This window comes from Schistocerca gregaria, chromosome 2 (assembly GCF_023897955.1).
Source record: "Schistocerca gregaria isolate iqSchGreg1 chromosome 2, iqSchGreg1.2, whole genome shotgun sequence".
NCBI classification, from domain to species: domain Eukaryota; kingdom Metazoa; phylum Arthropoda; class Insecta; order Orthoptera; family Acrididae; genus Schistocerca; species Schistocerca gregaria.
This window is the reverse complement of record NC_064921.1, coordinates 619,977,142-619,995,187: the sequence shown is the minus strand read 5'-3', so window position 1 is coordinate 619,995,187 and position 18,046 is coordinate 619,977,142. Positions and strand designations below refer to the sequence as shown.

The window sequence follows — 18,046 nt, the reverse complement described above, 5'->3', positions numbered from 1 at the left end:
GTTGACTTTACAAATGGACTCTAGATTTTTCAACTGAAGACTGCACAGCATCCGCAGTTTCCACTACAGACTTCACACTTAGGTCAGCCACTGTTGTGGCGGCTGGTTGGTATCTTTACTGCTATTACCATTGTTATTGGTATAGCCTGGAGTTGAATTACTGAACTTCGTAGCAAACAATGGAAACTCCAGACAGGAATATCAACAATGTAGGAAAAGATAAACTGCTACTTACTGTAAAGGTTACAAACTGTAAGTTGCAGATTGGCTCAGTTAAGACATGTACACACGAGCTTTCAGCCTCAGCCTGTGGTTACATAAGCTTTTAACGTCAGCCATAATCGGAAAAAGAGAAACGTGCACCATTCATTCACACAAGCAAACACATCTCACACGCATGTGACTGCTGTCTTTGGAAGCTCAGGTGTTCTAGCCTGAGCTGCTTGAGTAGGTGGTCATGTGTGTGAGACGTGCTTGCTTGTGTAAATAAATGTGTGTTTCTCTTTTTCCAATGAAAGTAGAGGCCGAAAGCTTGTGTGTGCCTTTTAATAGTGCCTGTCTGCAACTTAGCCATTTACCTTTACAGTAAGTAGCACTCTATCTTTTCCTACATCGGTGAGCATCTTAGCCAAGTATTCATTATATCATTCCATAACAGAAGCAAAGAACAGTTAGTGTGTAAAAATCACTGCAAATTTTAATCAAAAAGTATCTTGTTATAATAGCTGCTCTTGACCTTTGAACTGCCTTTGCAATATGTTTGTCATGGCTGTCTCAGCATTGGGTATGCTTAAATGCTTAAACAGAACAGCATATCATGTCAGTGAAGAATGCAGCAGGACCCACTTAGGAATTATGCTGGCTCCTGTTGGTGCTTTAACAGAAGTTGGTCATACCGTGACTTGTTTAATATTCATGCCTGAGGTTAATGCTTATCTCTTCAAAAGCTCCGGTGCCAAATTTTGCCAGTTTCAAGAAAGTCACGTACCATACCTGGAAAACTTTTCATGTGGTCCATCACAGTGTAGAAATACAAATGCTGTTGAACCACATGAAATCTATATTATTAGAATCTTCTATACAACTCAGTATTAAGACAGTCCAACTCTGCTAAATGTCATGTGAAATCCATATGTTACTGAGTAATACCGGCAATAAAAGTACTCACATTGTGCCCTTCATTATACACAGTGATGCTACACAGATGCCTTCTCAGCTCAAACAGGAAGGTAACATGCACTGTAACATAATGTGTTACTCTTTCAAGACATTATGTTGACCTTGGGAGTGTATAGTTTGCCATGAACAAAGTGTGTTGATTGTTGGGAGTCTGCTGGTCTAGGGATTGGCCAAGAATGGTTGTCTGTGTTAGCACACCCAAAGGAGCAAGTGCCCACTATTTTATTTTTGGTATTTTTTGGCTGGCTGCATTATTTGTCTGCATGTTAGTTTGTTAAAGATGATTGTATCCAAGTACAAAATGCCATTTCTTATCTTGGAAGTGATGTAACAGCTGGTAAAAATAGTTTGTTCCCTGTGTTATCCATTTCTCAGTGCATATGAAGCGTGACTTATTATCGTTTTATTATTATTATTTCTTTCCTTTCTCGGACATTATGTCTGGTTAAAAATGGATCTTGATCAAGCGTGACTTCCTTTTAACTGTACGGTATATGTTACATTGCATTTAGGAACTTTCGGGTAATTGAACATGTATCAATAATTGCAGATTTCTGTAGTTGTATATATACATTTGGATGTAGTTGTATTGCGTTGATGTACTGGTGGATATTGTACGATATGACTCCTGTAGTTGATAGTATAATTGGTGTAATGTCAACTTTATCCTGATGCCACATGTCCTTCACTTCCTCAGCCAGTCGATGAAATGTTCAATTTTTCTCCTGTTTTCTTCTATATATTTGTTTTATTGGGTATGGATATTTCGATTAGTTGTATTAATTTCTTCTTTTTATTGGTGAGTATGATGTCAGGTTTGTTATGTGGTGTTGTTTTACCTGTTATAATGGTTCTGTTCCAGTATAATTTGTATTCATCATTCTCCAGTACATTTTATGGTATGCGGGAATGTGTTGTTTTATTAGTTTACGTTGTATGGCAAGTTGTTGATGTATTATTTTTGCTACATTGTCATGTCTTCTGGTGTATTCTGTATTTGCTTGTATTGTACATCCACCTGTGAAGTGATCTACTGTTTCTATTTGTTGTTTGCAAAGTCTTCATTTATCTGTTGTGGTATTGGGATCGTTAATAATATGCTTCCTGTAATATCTGGTGTTTATTGTTGGATCCTGTATTGCAATCATGAATCCTTCTGTCTCACTGTATATATTGCCTTTTCATAGCCATGTGTTGGATAGATGTGTGGCTGTGTTAGATGATACAGGTGCTTGCCATGTAGTGTTTTCTTTTTCCAATTTACTTTCTTCGTATCTGTTGATGTTATGTGATCTAAAGGCTTGTAGAAGTGGTTATGAAATTGCAGTGGTGTAGCCGATGTTTTTATATGAGTGATTGCTTTGTGTATTTTGCTAGTTTCTGCTAGTTCTATAAAGAATTTTCTTAAATTGTCTACCTGTCCATAATGTAGGTTTTTTATGTCGATAAATCCCCTTCCTCCTTCCTCTCTGCTTAATGTGAATCTTTCTGTTGCTGAATGTATGTGATGTATTCTATATTTGTGGCATTGTGATTGTGTAAGTGTATTGAGTGCTTCTAGGTCTGTGTTACTCCATTTCACTACCCCATATGAGTAGGTCAATATTGCTATAGCATAAGTATTTATAGCTTTTGTCTTGTTTCTTGCTGTCAATTCTGTTTTCAGTATTTTTGTTAGTCTGTCTATATTTTTCTTTTAGTTCTTCTTTAATATTTGTACACTCCTGGAAATTGAAATAAGAACACCGTGAATTCATTGTCCCAGGAAGGGGAAACTTTATTGACACATTCCTGGGGTCAGGTACATCACATGATCACACTGACAGAACCACAGGCACATAGACACAGGCAACAGAGCATGCACAATGTCGGCACTAGTACAGTGTATATCCACCTCTCGCAGCAATGCAGGCTGCTATTCTCCCATGGAGACGATCGTAGAGATTCTGGATGTAGCCCTGTGGAACGGCTTGCCATGCCATTTCCACCTGGCGCCTCAGTTGGACCAGCGTTCGTGCTGGACGTGCAGACTGCGTGAGACGACGCTTCATCCAGTCCCAAACATGCTCAATGGGGGACAGATCCGGAGATCTTGCTGGCCAGGGTAGTTGACTTACACCTTCTAGAGCACGTTGGGTGGCACGGGATACATGCGGACGTGCATTGTCCCGCTGGAACAGCAAGTTCCCTTGCCGGTCTAGGAATGGTAGAACGGTGGGTTCGATGACGGTTTGGATGTACCGTGCACTATTCAGTGTCCCCTCGACGATCACCAGAGGTGTACGGCCAGTGTAGGAGATCGCTCCCCACACCATGATGCCGGGTGTTGGCCCTGTGTGCCTCAGTCGTATGCAGTCCTGATTGTGGCGCTCACCTGCACGGCGCCAAACATGCATACGACCATCATTGGCACCAAGGCAGAAGCGACTCTCATCGCTGAAGACGACACGTCTCCATTCGTCCCTCCATTCACGCCTGTCGCGACAGCACTGGAGGCGGGCTGCACGATGTTGGGGCGTGAGCGGAAGACCGCCTAACGGTGTGCGGGACCGTAGCCCAGCTTCATGGAGACGGTTGCGAATGGTCCTCGCCGATACCCTAATTTGCTGGGAAGTGGCGGTGCGGTCCCCTACGGCACTGCGTAGGATCCTACGGTCTTGGCGTGCATCCGTGCGTCGCTGCGGTCCGGTCCCAGGTCGACGGGCACGTGCACCTTCCGCCGACCACTAGCGACAACATCGATGTACTGTGGAGACATCACGCCCCACGTGTTGAGCAATTCGGCGGTACGTCCACCCGGCCTCCCGCATGCCCACTATACGCCCTCGCTCAAAGTCCGTCAACTGCACATACGGTTCACGTCCACGCTGTCGCGGCATGCTACCAGTGTTAAAGACTGCGATGGAGCTCCGTATGCCACGGCAAACTGGCTGACACTGACAGCGGCGGTGCACAAATGCTGCGCAGCTAGCGCTGTTCGACGGCCAACACCGCGGTTCCTGGTGTGTCCGCTGTGCCGTGCGTGTGATCATTGCTTGTACAGCCCTCTCGCAGTGTCCGGAGCAAGTATGGTGGGTCTGAACACCGGTGTCAATGTGTTCTTTTTTCCATTTCCAGGAGTGTATTATCTATTCCTATTTTTGTCTGTATCCTAGATATTTGTAGGCATCTGTTTTTTCCATTGCTTCTATGCAGTCGCTGTGGTTATCAAATATGTAACCTTCTTGTCTAGTGTGTTTTCCCTTGACTATGCTATTTTTCTTAAATTTGTCTGTTCCAAAAGCCATATTTATATCATTGCTGAATACTTCTGTTATCTTTAGTAATTGGTTGAGTAATTGATTTGTTGCTGCCATTAGTTTTAGATCATCCAAGTATAGCAAATGTGTTATTTTGTGTGGGTATGTTCCAGTAATATTGTATCCATAATTTGTATTATTTAGCATGTTGGATAGTGGGTTCAGAGCAAGGCAGAACCAGAAAGGACTTAATGAGTCTCCTTGGTATATTCCACGCTTAATCTTTATTGGCTGTGATGTGATATTATTTGAATTTGTTTGGATATTAAGTGTGGTTTTCCAATTTTTCATTGCTATGTTTAGGAACTGTATCAGTTTGGGATCTACTTTGTATATTTCCAATATTTGTAGTAACCTTGGGTGGGGTACACTATCAAAAGCTTTTGTTATTCCATGTGTAAGTGTATCAGGGAATGTGTATGGGTCTACAATGTAACTGTTAAATAATTTAGTTAGATGTGAATGTTTTGAGGTGATCTTTAGCCAGAATTTTGCTATTTTATCTTTGCCAAGGGCTTTCCAATTGTGCGTAGAATTAATTGCTCGGGTGACTTCATGTTGCAAAATTATCACTTCAGGCATTTGTGGTATCTTGTATGTGTCTGTTTCTGCTTGTATCCACCGTGCATATCTGTTATGTTGTAACAGGTTTGACCATATGTTGCTCCAGAAGTGCTCTATGTCTGTTATGTTTGGTGGATTGTCTTATTTTAATGTGTGTTATCTATTGTCTGGTAAAACTTCTTTTGGTTTGTGTTGAATGTTTGGTTTTGTTTCCTTCTATTTTCAATTTTTTTTTTGCATCTTCTGAATTATTTGGCCAGTGCTTGTAATTTCTGCTTCTTTTCATCTAATTGCTCTGTTGCTTCTTGTTGTGAGATTTTACCTAACCTTTTTTGTTTTTTGTCTGATATTTCGTTTCTTATAAATTGTATTAGCTGTCCGATGTCTCTTCTCAGTTTTTCTATTCTGTTCTGTAGCCTGTGTTGCCATGCTGGTTTTGTGGGTTTCTTCTGTATGTTGGTTGGTTCTGATCTCTGCCTAGTGTGTATATTTAGTGTAGTGAGTGCTCCCATATAAACCAGTAGTTGTAACTCTTCCATAGTTGTGTTTTCATTTATTTTGTTGTGTATGATTGTGTTGTTAGTTGTTATTGTTGTTTTGACTTGTGGGTTATTCGGTGGTCTATGCAAGAATGATCTGATGTCTGTATTTGTGTCTTTGTATTCTATGTATGTCAGCTGAAATTTTTCTTCTATACCTAACATGTGCGTCACTTCGTGTTCTATTTGTGCTTGTACTGGTTGCTGTCTTAAGATTTCGTTTTCCTCTGATTGTTTAATTGATGCGTGTTGTTCTTTGTTTGTTTGCTCTGGGATGTTTTGGGTCCATTACTGTATTTTCTTCTTCTGATTGCACATTATTTTGTTCCAGTATTTGTTGTACTTGTTGTTTGATGTTTTCTAATTGACTGGGGTATCCTTTTATTTTTGTCTTTGTTTTCCTTCTAGAGTGGTTGCAGGAAGCATATCCTGCAAAACACCTCTATTTGGATTTAAATCATTTTCCGTGTGGCTAGCAGTGTCGTTACCATTGTGGACGGGCATAGGGTTCAAGTGTCGTTCCCGACCATGACAGCGCTTGTCCGAGGCTTCATTAGCTCTGTCCTTAACCAACTAATCACACTAAAAGGGGGGTTAGTCCTATTCGTAGTTTGTTCTTTTCGTCGCCTTTTACGACTGGCAGAACATACTGGAGGCCTATTCTTTTCCCGGGTCTCCACGGGGTTTATGATTATTATTATTAAATATAAAGGCACAGGCATGTTAATGTAAAAATGGTGTGGTTCTTGAGAGAGGCTCTGAATATTCAGCATGATAGACAGACATAAATGGATCTAATTTTGCATCTGAAAACTAAGAATTCAGTGTGCGGTATCATGTAAAGTCTGAGAATGCCTGAGCCAGTGCTGTCAGTACCTAATCAGATAACTCTTTCGTGTGTGTGTCCTCAGTCTTTCATTGTGGCATGCCTAAATAAACTCTTCTTGATTTACAAACTATCGTTTTAAATAAGACACTTGAGCTTTTGACAGCTATCTCTGCCATCATTTGGACTAAAACACCAATGACTGCTGCGGCTGGCATGGTGTTCCATGTATATAGGCACCATAGTAGCATCTGGAACCATCCGAAGAGGGCCAGTTTGAAATATTCATGAAAGGTGAGTTGCATAGCTTGCAACAGTTCTACTCTTGACTCTGAACCAGTAACGTCAGGTGGTGCAGGAAACCAGCTACACGTGTCAAGTATCTGTGTTTGCCTTCAGCCAATATCCAGAGCCCACCCTCATGTTTTACTAAGTGTGTGCCCCCTCATCTCTGTTATAATTGTTACTGTTCAATGCTGGCCACTTCATTTATAACAGAATCCCAATATCTTAACGCATGAGCGAAGACTCTTTTTCACAGATACCAGGGGTGAAAACATAGCAGGCTTTGGATATCAAGCAAAAGCAAAGGCTTATACTAGATGCTTGTATGGAGGCAGGAATGACAGTTTCAAATGTGGCACCAGTTGCTTGTACCACCTCTCGCTGGTCCCACAGCAAACCAGTGGTGTCACGAGGTGCACAACTTTCCTTTGATACACACATCACTTCAGGAGGCAGGGGGTTAGTGGAAGAATTAAATGTGCCATAAGATTTTTGCACTTCATCCATCCTTAGTTGTGGCACATAAACGACATACCAGAGGTCGTTAAAAAAACAAAACAAAAAAAGTAATGTTTTCACTGATAGCACAAGACAAGTAACAGGCCCAAATTGAATCGTATGAGGTCCCAGAAACATATTTTTAATCACTCTCTATATGAAACTTCATATGTGAATGTCCTGTTTGGCTAGAGATTGATAAACCAGTTGAGAAACTTTATTGTACATTTTGATCACGAGTCATTCACCACCACCACCTTCAGATAAAACTACTGGCATTGATTGCATGATTGAACTCCCTTCTATTTTGTAGTGTAATTAGGAGCAATATATAAAAAAATTATTCTGAAAAAAATAAAAATGCAATAATTTTATTACCAGAAAGGTAACATGAGATGAACAAAGTGAACTTACATCTTTTACCCACTTCTCTGCATAGCCACCAATGTTCTCAACACATTTCTCCCATCATGTTACCAGTTTCAATATACCAAATTCACATTTCAAAGAACATTTGGTCGGAGTAAAGAAATCCGTGGACTGATGATTTCACTTCTGCAGATGTCCAAAGCATTGGCCGTCCAGGAATTTCTTCATGGGACCAAACAGATGAAAGTCCGTCAGTGAACAACCTGGACGGTGTGGTGGATGCTGGAGCACCTCCCACCAAAATTTGCCGATTTTCTCACTAACAGAAAAAGCAACATAGGACGGAGTATTGTCATGAAGTTTGACATCGTCAGCATTAATGTTGTGAACTTTTTCAGGAAGGGCCTAATGCAACTGAACTGAAAATTTAATGTAGACAGCAGCATTCGCAGTGACCCTGTGTTGTGCTTGTATTGCTATGCCCACGACTCATCACCAGTGCTGATTCCTTTCAGAAAGTCATGTCCTGTGGCATAATGCAATAAGTGATCCAAGCATGTCGTCATTCACTGGTCCTTATGGTTGTCTGAGTTTCTTAGGCACCCTATGAGTACCAACTTCACGAAATTTCAATGCGTCATGAACAATATTGTACACTGCACATAGGAAATGTTGAACTGCTGCTTCACAGTTGCTGCCTCAATGGCTTCAATATTCTTTGGGGGTTGCAGCTTTTACTATCTTGTTAGGGTGTGGCGAATCACTTAAGTTTACACAGACCTCTTGGAAGAAAGCATACCAGCTGGAGACATTACTATGGTCCATGCAGTCATCCCCATACATGCTATGCATGTTCCTTTCAGTTTCGTTCACTTTATGCCTTTTGGCCCACAAATATTGAATTACACTTCGCTGCTCCTGGCAAGTTAACAACAGTAACATGCACACTGTTTCATAGTCGAGGCTTCTCTCGCTACAGCTGCACTTGGAAATCAAAATGCCCTCTATAGATCAAAGTTCACGCTATATCATTGTAAAATTTCAACATTGTCACTGCAAGCACCAGGGAAGGAAAAAAATTGTGCATTACTTTCTGAGCTTCCCTCATATTAGAGTCTGTAACTGAACGGTTTTGCTGGTACTTCATCTGTGACCTAATTCTTCCAGTCATTTACTTCTTTATTGTATTTAGGGATAGTAATAAAAATTAGTTTCAACTGTGATATACATATCAAAGTAAGATGCAACCTCCTCCCCCCTCAGAAAAAAACATGGTGCTATCTGTGTTTGAAGATTTGTTAGTGCTGTAGGAAAGCTGTTAATGGTAAATTAGTCTCCTTGACATGGTACACACTTACCAACTCAATAACAGTCCGTATACTCATAACTGTTGCACAGTAATAATGAAAAGGATGTAACTGCAAAAATCAAAACTCGGCAGAGCATTTGGCTTTATGCTACTAATGTATGATGATGATCTGCAGGATTCTTACAGTGTAAATAGTGAGTGGCAAGTTTCTGTGACAAGCAACATAAACCATTTGTTTTTAATGATAGCTGAAAAAGCAGATTATTAGAAATTTATGTCTCTGGCAATGCATGTTTTGACATTTTCAGTGTCCCTAAAGATATTTCTGTGATGGAATTAGTTTGGTTACACACAACTACTGAGATTCCATTTATTCTTATAAATTGTTAGGATAGAAGAGTGTTTTGAACCCTAGGCATAGTATTTTCCTTTTTGGTGGTTTACCGCATCTTCAAATCTTTGATATTTACTGTTCTGTGTGTCATCATGACAACACAAACATTTCAGAATGTGTTTTTAGAAAAATTTTGAATTAAGTCTTCAAATATCAAACAGGAAACATAACACATTGTGTTTTTATCCCATCCTTTCACCAAACAAAACATATCTAACCTACAAATGGGATTAGAAGTTCAAAGAGCCATAAGAGAAAATGACTTGCAGAAAAAAAAAATTGCATGTTTTGATTTTATGTTATCCTATGTGGCCCACAGTTTCAGATTCAGTTTATTTTTCACACAAATATTCTTTTGAGCACTGTTTCGACCTTTTCTTTTTCCAAATTATATGACAACTTTGTCATGCAGAATGTGCTTCAATTTTTTTCAGAGTATTAGGGGTAGAAGGAAAAAAAATCCACTTTGTTTTGCATAAAAATACATGTTTATCTATGAAACAAATTACATCTTTCTTATTCCAGTTACTGTAGACACACAATATTCTTAAAGCCTCTGGCTGGAAGGAATGTGAAATATGTATCCAAATAACTTTCCAGTTTTTAAATATGAACCAAAGTTTCAAATGGTTTCACTAGCCATTTAAAATGATAGAAAAGAACCATTCCATAGATGCGAATGACTTAACTTTTGGGGGAAAAAAAAAATACCAGACCATATAAGATACTTTTATTCATATTCACAATGATTTTATCTTTAATGTGAATAACTGTATACATGCACTAATTGGAACCACTACTGGGGAGCAGAAGCATCAGAGCCTTGGTTCTTGATTATGCACACAATTAGCAATTAATATTGCCGTGAACAATATTATCATTTGTGGCAATAAAAATTAATTTTAACTGTATAATATCGTGAAATTGTTATTTTCATGTATTCCGATCCAGAAAAAAGTGAAATGTAATCAATCTACCTTGTGGGCATAGTCTTGGGTGATTACTTACATTTGTGCCTAACACCCCTGGATAGAATTGCTGATTTACAGTATGTGTAGAGCACTTATATATTTTAAAGGCAATATACACAACAAAATGCTCTGAAATATTGTTCCATCCATAAGTAAGCAGAAAAAAAAACTGTCGAATGGGTGCCAACTCAAATTCCCTGTGGCTCAAATGCATGCAGGTGAATATTAATGATTCATCCACACAGTATCAGTTGAAGTATACATCAATTCTGATAGAGATGTAGCGCACAAACCAATGTTTGTTCATCCTGTCCAAGGAAATAGTTGTTATTACTACTTTAAAAAAAGACATTTTTTGATCATGAAAGCTTCATCTTTATAAGCTCACTTTCAATGTAATTTGGAAAGTCTTACCATGTCCAGGAATGCAAAAGATTAACAGAGCTTGAATAAATCCACATTCTACATCACACACAGAATACACATTTGTCTATAAATTCACAAGTAGGGTTACAGTTATTAAAAAATTTTCAAAATTTCATCTTGATACAGAGTATAAAAGTCATAACATCTATCAAAAATACAACAGACATGTTTACAAATATGTAAAGTCTTACATAAAATATATCTCCCACAAAACACTCTACAATAAATACTTACACAACAGATACCATTGATTAGTTGGAAATAAAGGATCACAATCTGTGAAAAATAACTGCAAATTCAGATATCTGCACTTACATAACTTTTCTGCAAGAAGATATCAATATAGGTAATCTGAGCATAGATAATTTGATTATTTAATGACCTTACAACAGCTGACTTCATATGGTTCCTTTGACTGTAAATATTCAATGAACATTAAGAAGGAATAAATAGGGTGTGACATCTGTTGCTCTCAGCTACTATTCTCATAAACCAGGTTGACACTTGGTATGGTGGATGATGGGTGTTTCTGTAAATGTGAAACGCCTCTACAGTCACTTCCATCAGCCACCATGCAAATTGTCAACTTTGTGCAAATGAACAGTATCACAAACATCCATGACATTACAGCTTACACTATTATCAGTCGCATCTTCCTTGCCGCATGTGCAAAGAATATTTCTTTCCTGAAGCAATGACACTATCTCATTTCAAGAGGGATGATGTCATTGTGCTCTCAGCAGTCTGATGAATATAATACTACTGGGTAACAGCATTGCGCCACATATAATGCAGCGATAGCAGGGGTCATTTCAACCCAATCTGTCTAGTTATCTGAAACAAACAAATAAACAAACAAACAAATAAATAATCTATAATTATACTCCATCACAATAATAGCAACAGACAATTCTGACAGGGAAGTGCACAGTTTGGGTGATTCTTTTTTTGGTCAGTTAATGTGAAACTAATATTCTGCAGAACAGCCCTTTAAAGCCACAGGTCTTAGCACAAGGTGACTTGGAGTACTTTTCTTTCAAAAATTCTGTCATTTGTTCCAAGGTTCATTGTTATAATCACCAGGTAACAATAGGAATCACAACACTATCAGCATGAAAATTATGTGCCAGCACAAAAACTGATTGGTAATAGATAAGGTAGTGGGCCGTCATGGTGTGTCACTGCACTGAGGGAGGAGAGGGGGGGGGGGGAGAGAGAATACCAGACAAAATTACATTCTTAAAATATTACAGGTTTCCTGGGATTTACTTCGTCAATAGATCTTATTGAAATGTGGATTTTTTTCACACTGATGTAGTGTATATGACAAAAGAGGTATCTTTAAATGAAGATAATGATCAAAACACTGTCAGTACTATGTATGATTAAAAAAATTGTGACATTACCATTTCTGTGAGACTGACTAACTAGTTTAGATCTACAGTGTTACTATCTTTGGGAGGGACTCTTCACTGCAGCTGTGCATTTAATGTAAGGACAAGAAAACCCAACACTCAAGATTCCAGAAGCTTATTCCAGCCTTCATGCTGCATGGTTATCTCATAAAACGTTAAGGATGTTGTACAAATTTTCCCACCCCTGTGTATTATAAGACTGCACTGTGGAGTAAATTTCCATACCTGTTCATAAACTGTCCATGCCATAGCAGCCATCAACGTTCTTCTGAGCATTCGAGGTGCCAGTCCTTTGAAGTAGCCTCGAAATCCATAAGTCTATAAACAAAATATGAGGCATTTCTAAATACCTTCAATGGGAGCCATCAAAATATAAAGCAGACAACTGTCAATTGTTAATTGTTAATAAAATTCCCATAGTCTGTCCTTCCTAGAGTCAGTGTAATTAAATATCAGGCTGTAGCACATCTGTTGAGGTGCTTTACGAGATCCCAGAGACTGTCTATATCGAGTAAGGGGAAATACACCTAAGAGGAACATGAAGCAACAGTTGAAAGAGGAAATGTACACAAAAAGCAAGCTTACTACTTTCACTGTATATTATTTTCCTACACCTCATGCAAATTTCAACTCAGAACCTCTCAATCAACTGAACTATAATAATAATAATAATAATAATAATAATAATAATAATAATACAGGATTACTTTTCATCATCTTTTCTAGTTGCACTATTCTTCTACTGTGTTTATTTCAGTAACTACTATTGATTTTTCATGACAAGAATCTTATATCAAACAGCTGATCAATACATAAAGTGAGGTTGACCAGGATTTTGGCTCACGTGTCAAGCGCAGGTGCCAAAGCCCTCAGCCACACTTCACATTTTCCCTACCACCACGCTGTTCTATCTCAGCAGGAGGATGGGGAAGAGTGGGAAAACAGCGAACATGGCACATTTAAATGTCAGTAAAGTCATACTACATATGACTTGGTTCTTATATTCCACAGTCCTAAACAATGTAGATCACTAAGTAAACAAGTTATCAGTATTAATTATTTTTTGTGCACTGAAGGCATAACTGGTACGAACAGACACAGATAATTTCACAGAGTTTCACCCTGAAGTTACCACATAATATAACTTATTTAGTTTCATAATCGAAAAAAAAGGTCTTCCACGCAAATATGTTGCCTGAAATATGCTAGCACAATTGCAATCTAATTATGGAAATTTGGAAAATCTACCTGATAAAAGCAGTGCTGATGTCTGGACATTTTAACATACAAAGATTTGTAAATAAAACAGGAATTATCTTCAAGTCAACCAGTTACATCTGCACATGCACAGGAGTGGTTTCAAAAATGGCTCCGAGTACTATCCGACTTAACTTCCGAGGTCATCAGTCGCCTAGAATTTAGAACTAATTAAACCTAACTAACCTAAGGACATCACACACATGGTGGATAGTGTCCGAAGTTCCATGTGGCTTTTCGCGGATGATGCTGTAGTATACAGAGAAGTTGCAGCATTAGAAAATTGTAGCGAAATGCAGGAAGATCTGCAGCGGATAGGCACTTGGTGCAGGGAGTGGCAACTGACGCTTAGCATAGACAAATGTAATGTATTGCGAATACATAGAAAGAAGGATCCTTTATTGTATGATTATATGATAGCGGAACAAACACTGGTAGCAGTTACTTCTGTATAATATCTGGGAGTATGCATGCGGAACGATTTGAAGTGGAATGATCATATAAAATTAATTGTTGGTAAGGTGGGTACCAGGTTGAGATTCATTGGGAGAGTCCTTAGAAAATGTAGTCCATTAACAAAGGAGATGGCTTACAAAGCACGCGTTCGACCTATACTTGAGTATTGCTCATCAGTGTGGTATCCGTACCAGATCGGGTTGACGGAAGAGATAGAGAAGATCCAAAGAAGAGCGGCGCATTTCGCCACAGGATTATTTGGTAACCGTGATAGCGTTACGGAGATGTTTAACAAACTCAAGTGGCAGACTCTGCAAGAGAGGCGCTCTGCATCGCGGTGTAGCTTGCTCGCCAGGTTTCGAGAGAGTGCGTTTCTGGATGAGGTATCAAATATATTGCTTCCCCCTACTTATACCTCCCGAGGAGATCACGAATGTAAAATTAGAGCACGCACAGAGGCTTTCAGACAGTCGTTCTTCCTGTGAACCATACGAGACTGGATAAGGAAAGAGAGGTAATGACAGTGTCACGTAAAGTGCCCTCCGCCACACACCGTTGGGTGGCTTGCGGAGTATAAATGTAGATGTAGATCCATGCCCGAGGCAGGATTCGAACCTGCGACCGCTCGGTTCCAGACTGCAGCGCCCAGAACCGCACGCCACTCTGGCTGGCCGGAGTGTTTTCAACTGAAATGGCAAATGGTCTCAAAAACAGATGTAAGACTGAAAGTGTCCTATCGTAATTCTTGTAAAGCCACAAGGAATTCCTCAAACCTTGTGCTTTCTTTAATTCCAGTGAGTTAGGGAACTGGACAGTCTCATGTCTAATGCCGTGTTCCTGGCCTGGCCAAGGGATGAAACAGCCATTTCTAAGTGTGTGGCAGTCAATGTGTTAAATAATTGTCAAGGAAAATGTGAAATGCGGATTTACTGACCTTATGGACATACATAACAACAGACAGCACAGATGAAAATTTATGCGGGTAGAGTTGCATCTTCGTCTTGAGTACATCTGCAGGTTGGGTAACCACTGATGCCATTACACCAGCAATCACCCCACACCCAAAATGTGTTAAGCTGTTGCCACCTGCTGATGTCTGCTGAAGCCATTCTGCAAAAACAAGATGTTAGATTAAACTTTGACTTTGGTGTGAAACAAAAGTAATTGCCTTTGCACAAACCTAATCATTTCTTTTTCCTTTGCATAGTCAAAAGAAAAATGACTGACAGTAAAAGTGATGGAGGTTATTTATCTGATTCCAGGTGTAGGAGAAGTACTTATCCTTCCAACTTAACAAAACTAACACAAAATTTATCAGCCTATATGCATTTTTGTATACAAATTTTTTTGAACAACAAACAAAAGGACACAAGTGGATGATACACAACAAATTACAACTATGTACCGAAAAAGAGGAAAAGTTCTATTGCTAGTACCTCTAGCTGCCTGTGGGCATGACTGACAGTAGTTTTGGAAGAGAGAGAGAGAGATCTACATCTACATCTACATGACTACTCTGCAATTCACATTTAAGTGCTTGGCAGAGGGTTCATCGAACCACAATCATACTATCTCTCTACTATTCCACTCCCGAACAGCGAGCGGGAAAAACGAACACCTAAACCTTTCTGTTCGAGCTCTGATTTCTCTTATTTTATTTTGATGATCATTCCTACCTATGTAGGTTGGGCTCAACAAAATATTTTCGCATTCGGAAGAGAAAGTTGGTGACTGAAATTTCGTAAAAAGCTCTCGCCGCGACGAAAAACGTCTATGCTGTAATGACTTCCATCCCAACTCGTGTATCATATCTGCCACACTCTCTCCCCTATAACGCGATAATACAAAACGAGCTGCCCTTCTTTGCACCCTCTCGATGTCCTCCGTCAATCCCACCTGGTAAGGATCCCACACCACGCAGCAATATTCTAACAGAGGACGAACGAGTGTAGTGTAAGCTGTCTCTTTAGTGGACTTGTTGCATCTTCTAAGTGTCCTGCCAATGAAACGCAACCTTTGGCTCGCCTTCCCAACAATATTATCTATGTGGTCCTTCCAACTGAAGTTGTTCGTAATTTTAACACCCAGGTACTTAGTTGAATTGACAGCCTTGAGAATTGTACTATTTATCGAGTAATCGAATTCCAACGGAATTTTTTTGGAACTCATGTGGATCATCTCACACTTTTCGTTATTTAGCGTCAACTGCCACCTGACGCACCATACAGCAATCTTTTCTAAATCGCTTTGCAGCTGATACTGGTCTTCGGATGACCTTACTAGACGGTAAATTACAGCATCATCTGCGAACAGTCTAAGAGAACTGTTCAGATTGTCACCCAGGTCATTTATATAGATCAGGAACAGTAGAGGTCCCAGGACGCTTCCCTGGGGAACACCTGATATCACTTCAGTTTTACTCGATGATTTGCCGTCTATTACTACGAACTGCGACCTTCCTGACAGGAAATCACGAATCCAGTCGCACAACTGAGACGATACCCCATAGCTCCGCAGCTTGATTAGAAGTCGCTTGTGAGGAACGGTGTCAAAAGCTTTCCGGAAATCTAGAAATACGGAATCAACTTGAGATCCCCTGTCGATAGCGGCCATTACTTCGTACGAATAAAGAGCTAGCTGCGTTGCACAAGAGCGAAGTTTTCTGAAGCCATGCTGATTACGTGTCAATAGATCGTTCTCTTCGAGGTGATTCATAATGTTTGAATACAGTATATGCTCCAAAACCCTACTGCAAACCGACGTCAATGATATAGGTCTGTAGTTAAATGGATTACTCCTACTACCCTTCTTGAACACTGGTGCGACCTGCGCAATTTTCCAATCTGTAGGTACAGATCTATCGGTGAGCGAGCGGTTATATATGAGTGCTAAGTAGGGAGCTATAGTATCAGCGTAATCTGAAAGGAACCTAATCGGTATACAATCTGGACCTGAAGACTTGCCCGTATCAAGCGATTTGAGTTGCTTCGCAACCCCTAAGGTATCTACTTCTAAGAAACTCATGCTAGCAGATGTTCGTGTTTCAAATTCTGGAATATTCCATTCGTCTTCCCTGGTGAAGGAATTTCGGGAAACTGCGTTCAATAACTCCGCTTTAGCGGCACAGTCGTCGATAACAGTACCATCGGCACTGTGCAGCGAAGGTATTGACTGTGTCTTGCCGCTTGTGTACTTTACATACGACCAGAATTTCTTCGGATTTTCTACCAAATTTCAAGACAATGTTTCATTGTGGAACCTATTAAAGGCATCTCGCATCGAAGTACGTGCCAAATTTCGTGCGTCTGTAAATTTTAGCCCATCTTCAGGATTTCACGTTCTTCTGAACTTCGCATGCTTTTTCCGTTGCCTCTGCAACAGCGTTCGGACCTTTTTTGTGTACCACAGGGGATCCGTTCCATCTCTTAGAGAGAGAATGAAGGTGGGGAGGAAGTGAGTATAGCTACTCAAAGAAAATGAGTGTGGGCAATAAGAGCCTAACATTCACAAACGATGTTGCATCATCGCCATCAGTCTGATGTAAAAGAAATGAAAATACAGCAGTGAGCAGCAGGTTCAGCATTCTAGATCAAAGGTAATGATAATCATCATAAAAATACTTGTGAAATCAAGATAAAACAACATCTAACAGATAACAAACTGTGAACAAAATGTGTGTATTTGGGCAGTGATATTTACAGCAATGAACTTTTAGTTACTGCATCGGATGCATGTTGAGTGTATGGATGGAAACTTAAGTCAATATACATATGTTCAAGTATTGTAAGAAAGTGTGCAAAAAAAAACTATGAAAAAATGAATGATCTCATACTTCTAAGAGCTGAAATCCACATATTAAAAGTTTGCAGAGGAGCAACAAGTCAACAAACATCGCAAGATGACCCCCGGGAGAATGAAACGGACTTTTCTTTGTTTATGGAAAGGTTACAGCGGTTCCTGCTACATCAGGATTAAACATTTGAGAAACACACAGAGAAGGAGAAAAGTAAATGCCAATGACTAGACAGTATTAGAGCAGTGTATGAAAACAGAGTGTTAAAAGGATAAGATGAAATATTCTATCAGCTTATTCATAATGGCAACAGTCAATGAATGAATGGAACACAGTGAATGGGAAAGGTGTAACTCTCAAAGCAAAAATCCAAACAGCATTTTGCTGTCATAACTAAGATCCTCTCAAAGAAGGGTCACTGTAGCCCTTCTACAGATGGGGGAAGTTCTTGCAGTAGTGTTTCTGA

At 39.6% G+C, this 18,046-nt stretch overlaps 1 protein-coding gene across 4 annotated transcripts in view; it reads right to left on the bottom strand.

The window, feature by feature from the left end:
* Nucleotides 1-9,970: 9,970 nt before the first annotated feature.
* Nucleotides 9,971-18,046, bottom strand: part of LOC126334600 (mitochondrial glycine transporter-like) — a 112,546-nt gene continuing 104,470 nt past the window's right edge. For all 4 annotated transcript variants that reach the window (XM_049996995.1, XM_049996996.1, XM_049996993.1 and 1 more), the window contains exons 7-9: nt 14,722-14,897; nt 12,300-12,392; nt 9,971-11,493 (exon numbers count right to left, since the gene is read on the bottom strand). In XM_049996995.1, coding sequence (XP_049852952.1) covers nt 11,467-11,493; nt 12,300-12,392; nt 14,722-14,897 — 296 coding nt within the window. In that variant the 3' untranslated portion in view covers nt 9,971-11,466. The remainder of the gene's footprint in view (nt 11,494-12,299; nt 12,393-14,721; nt 14,898-18,046) is intronic.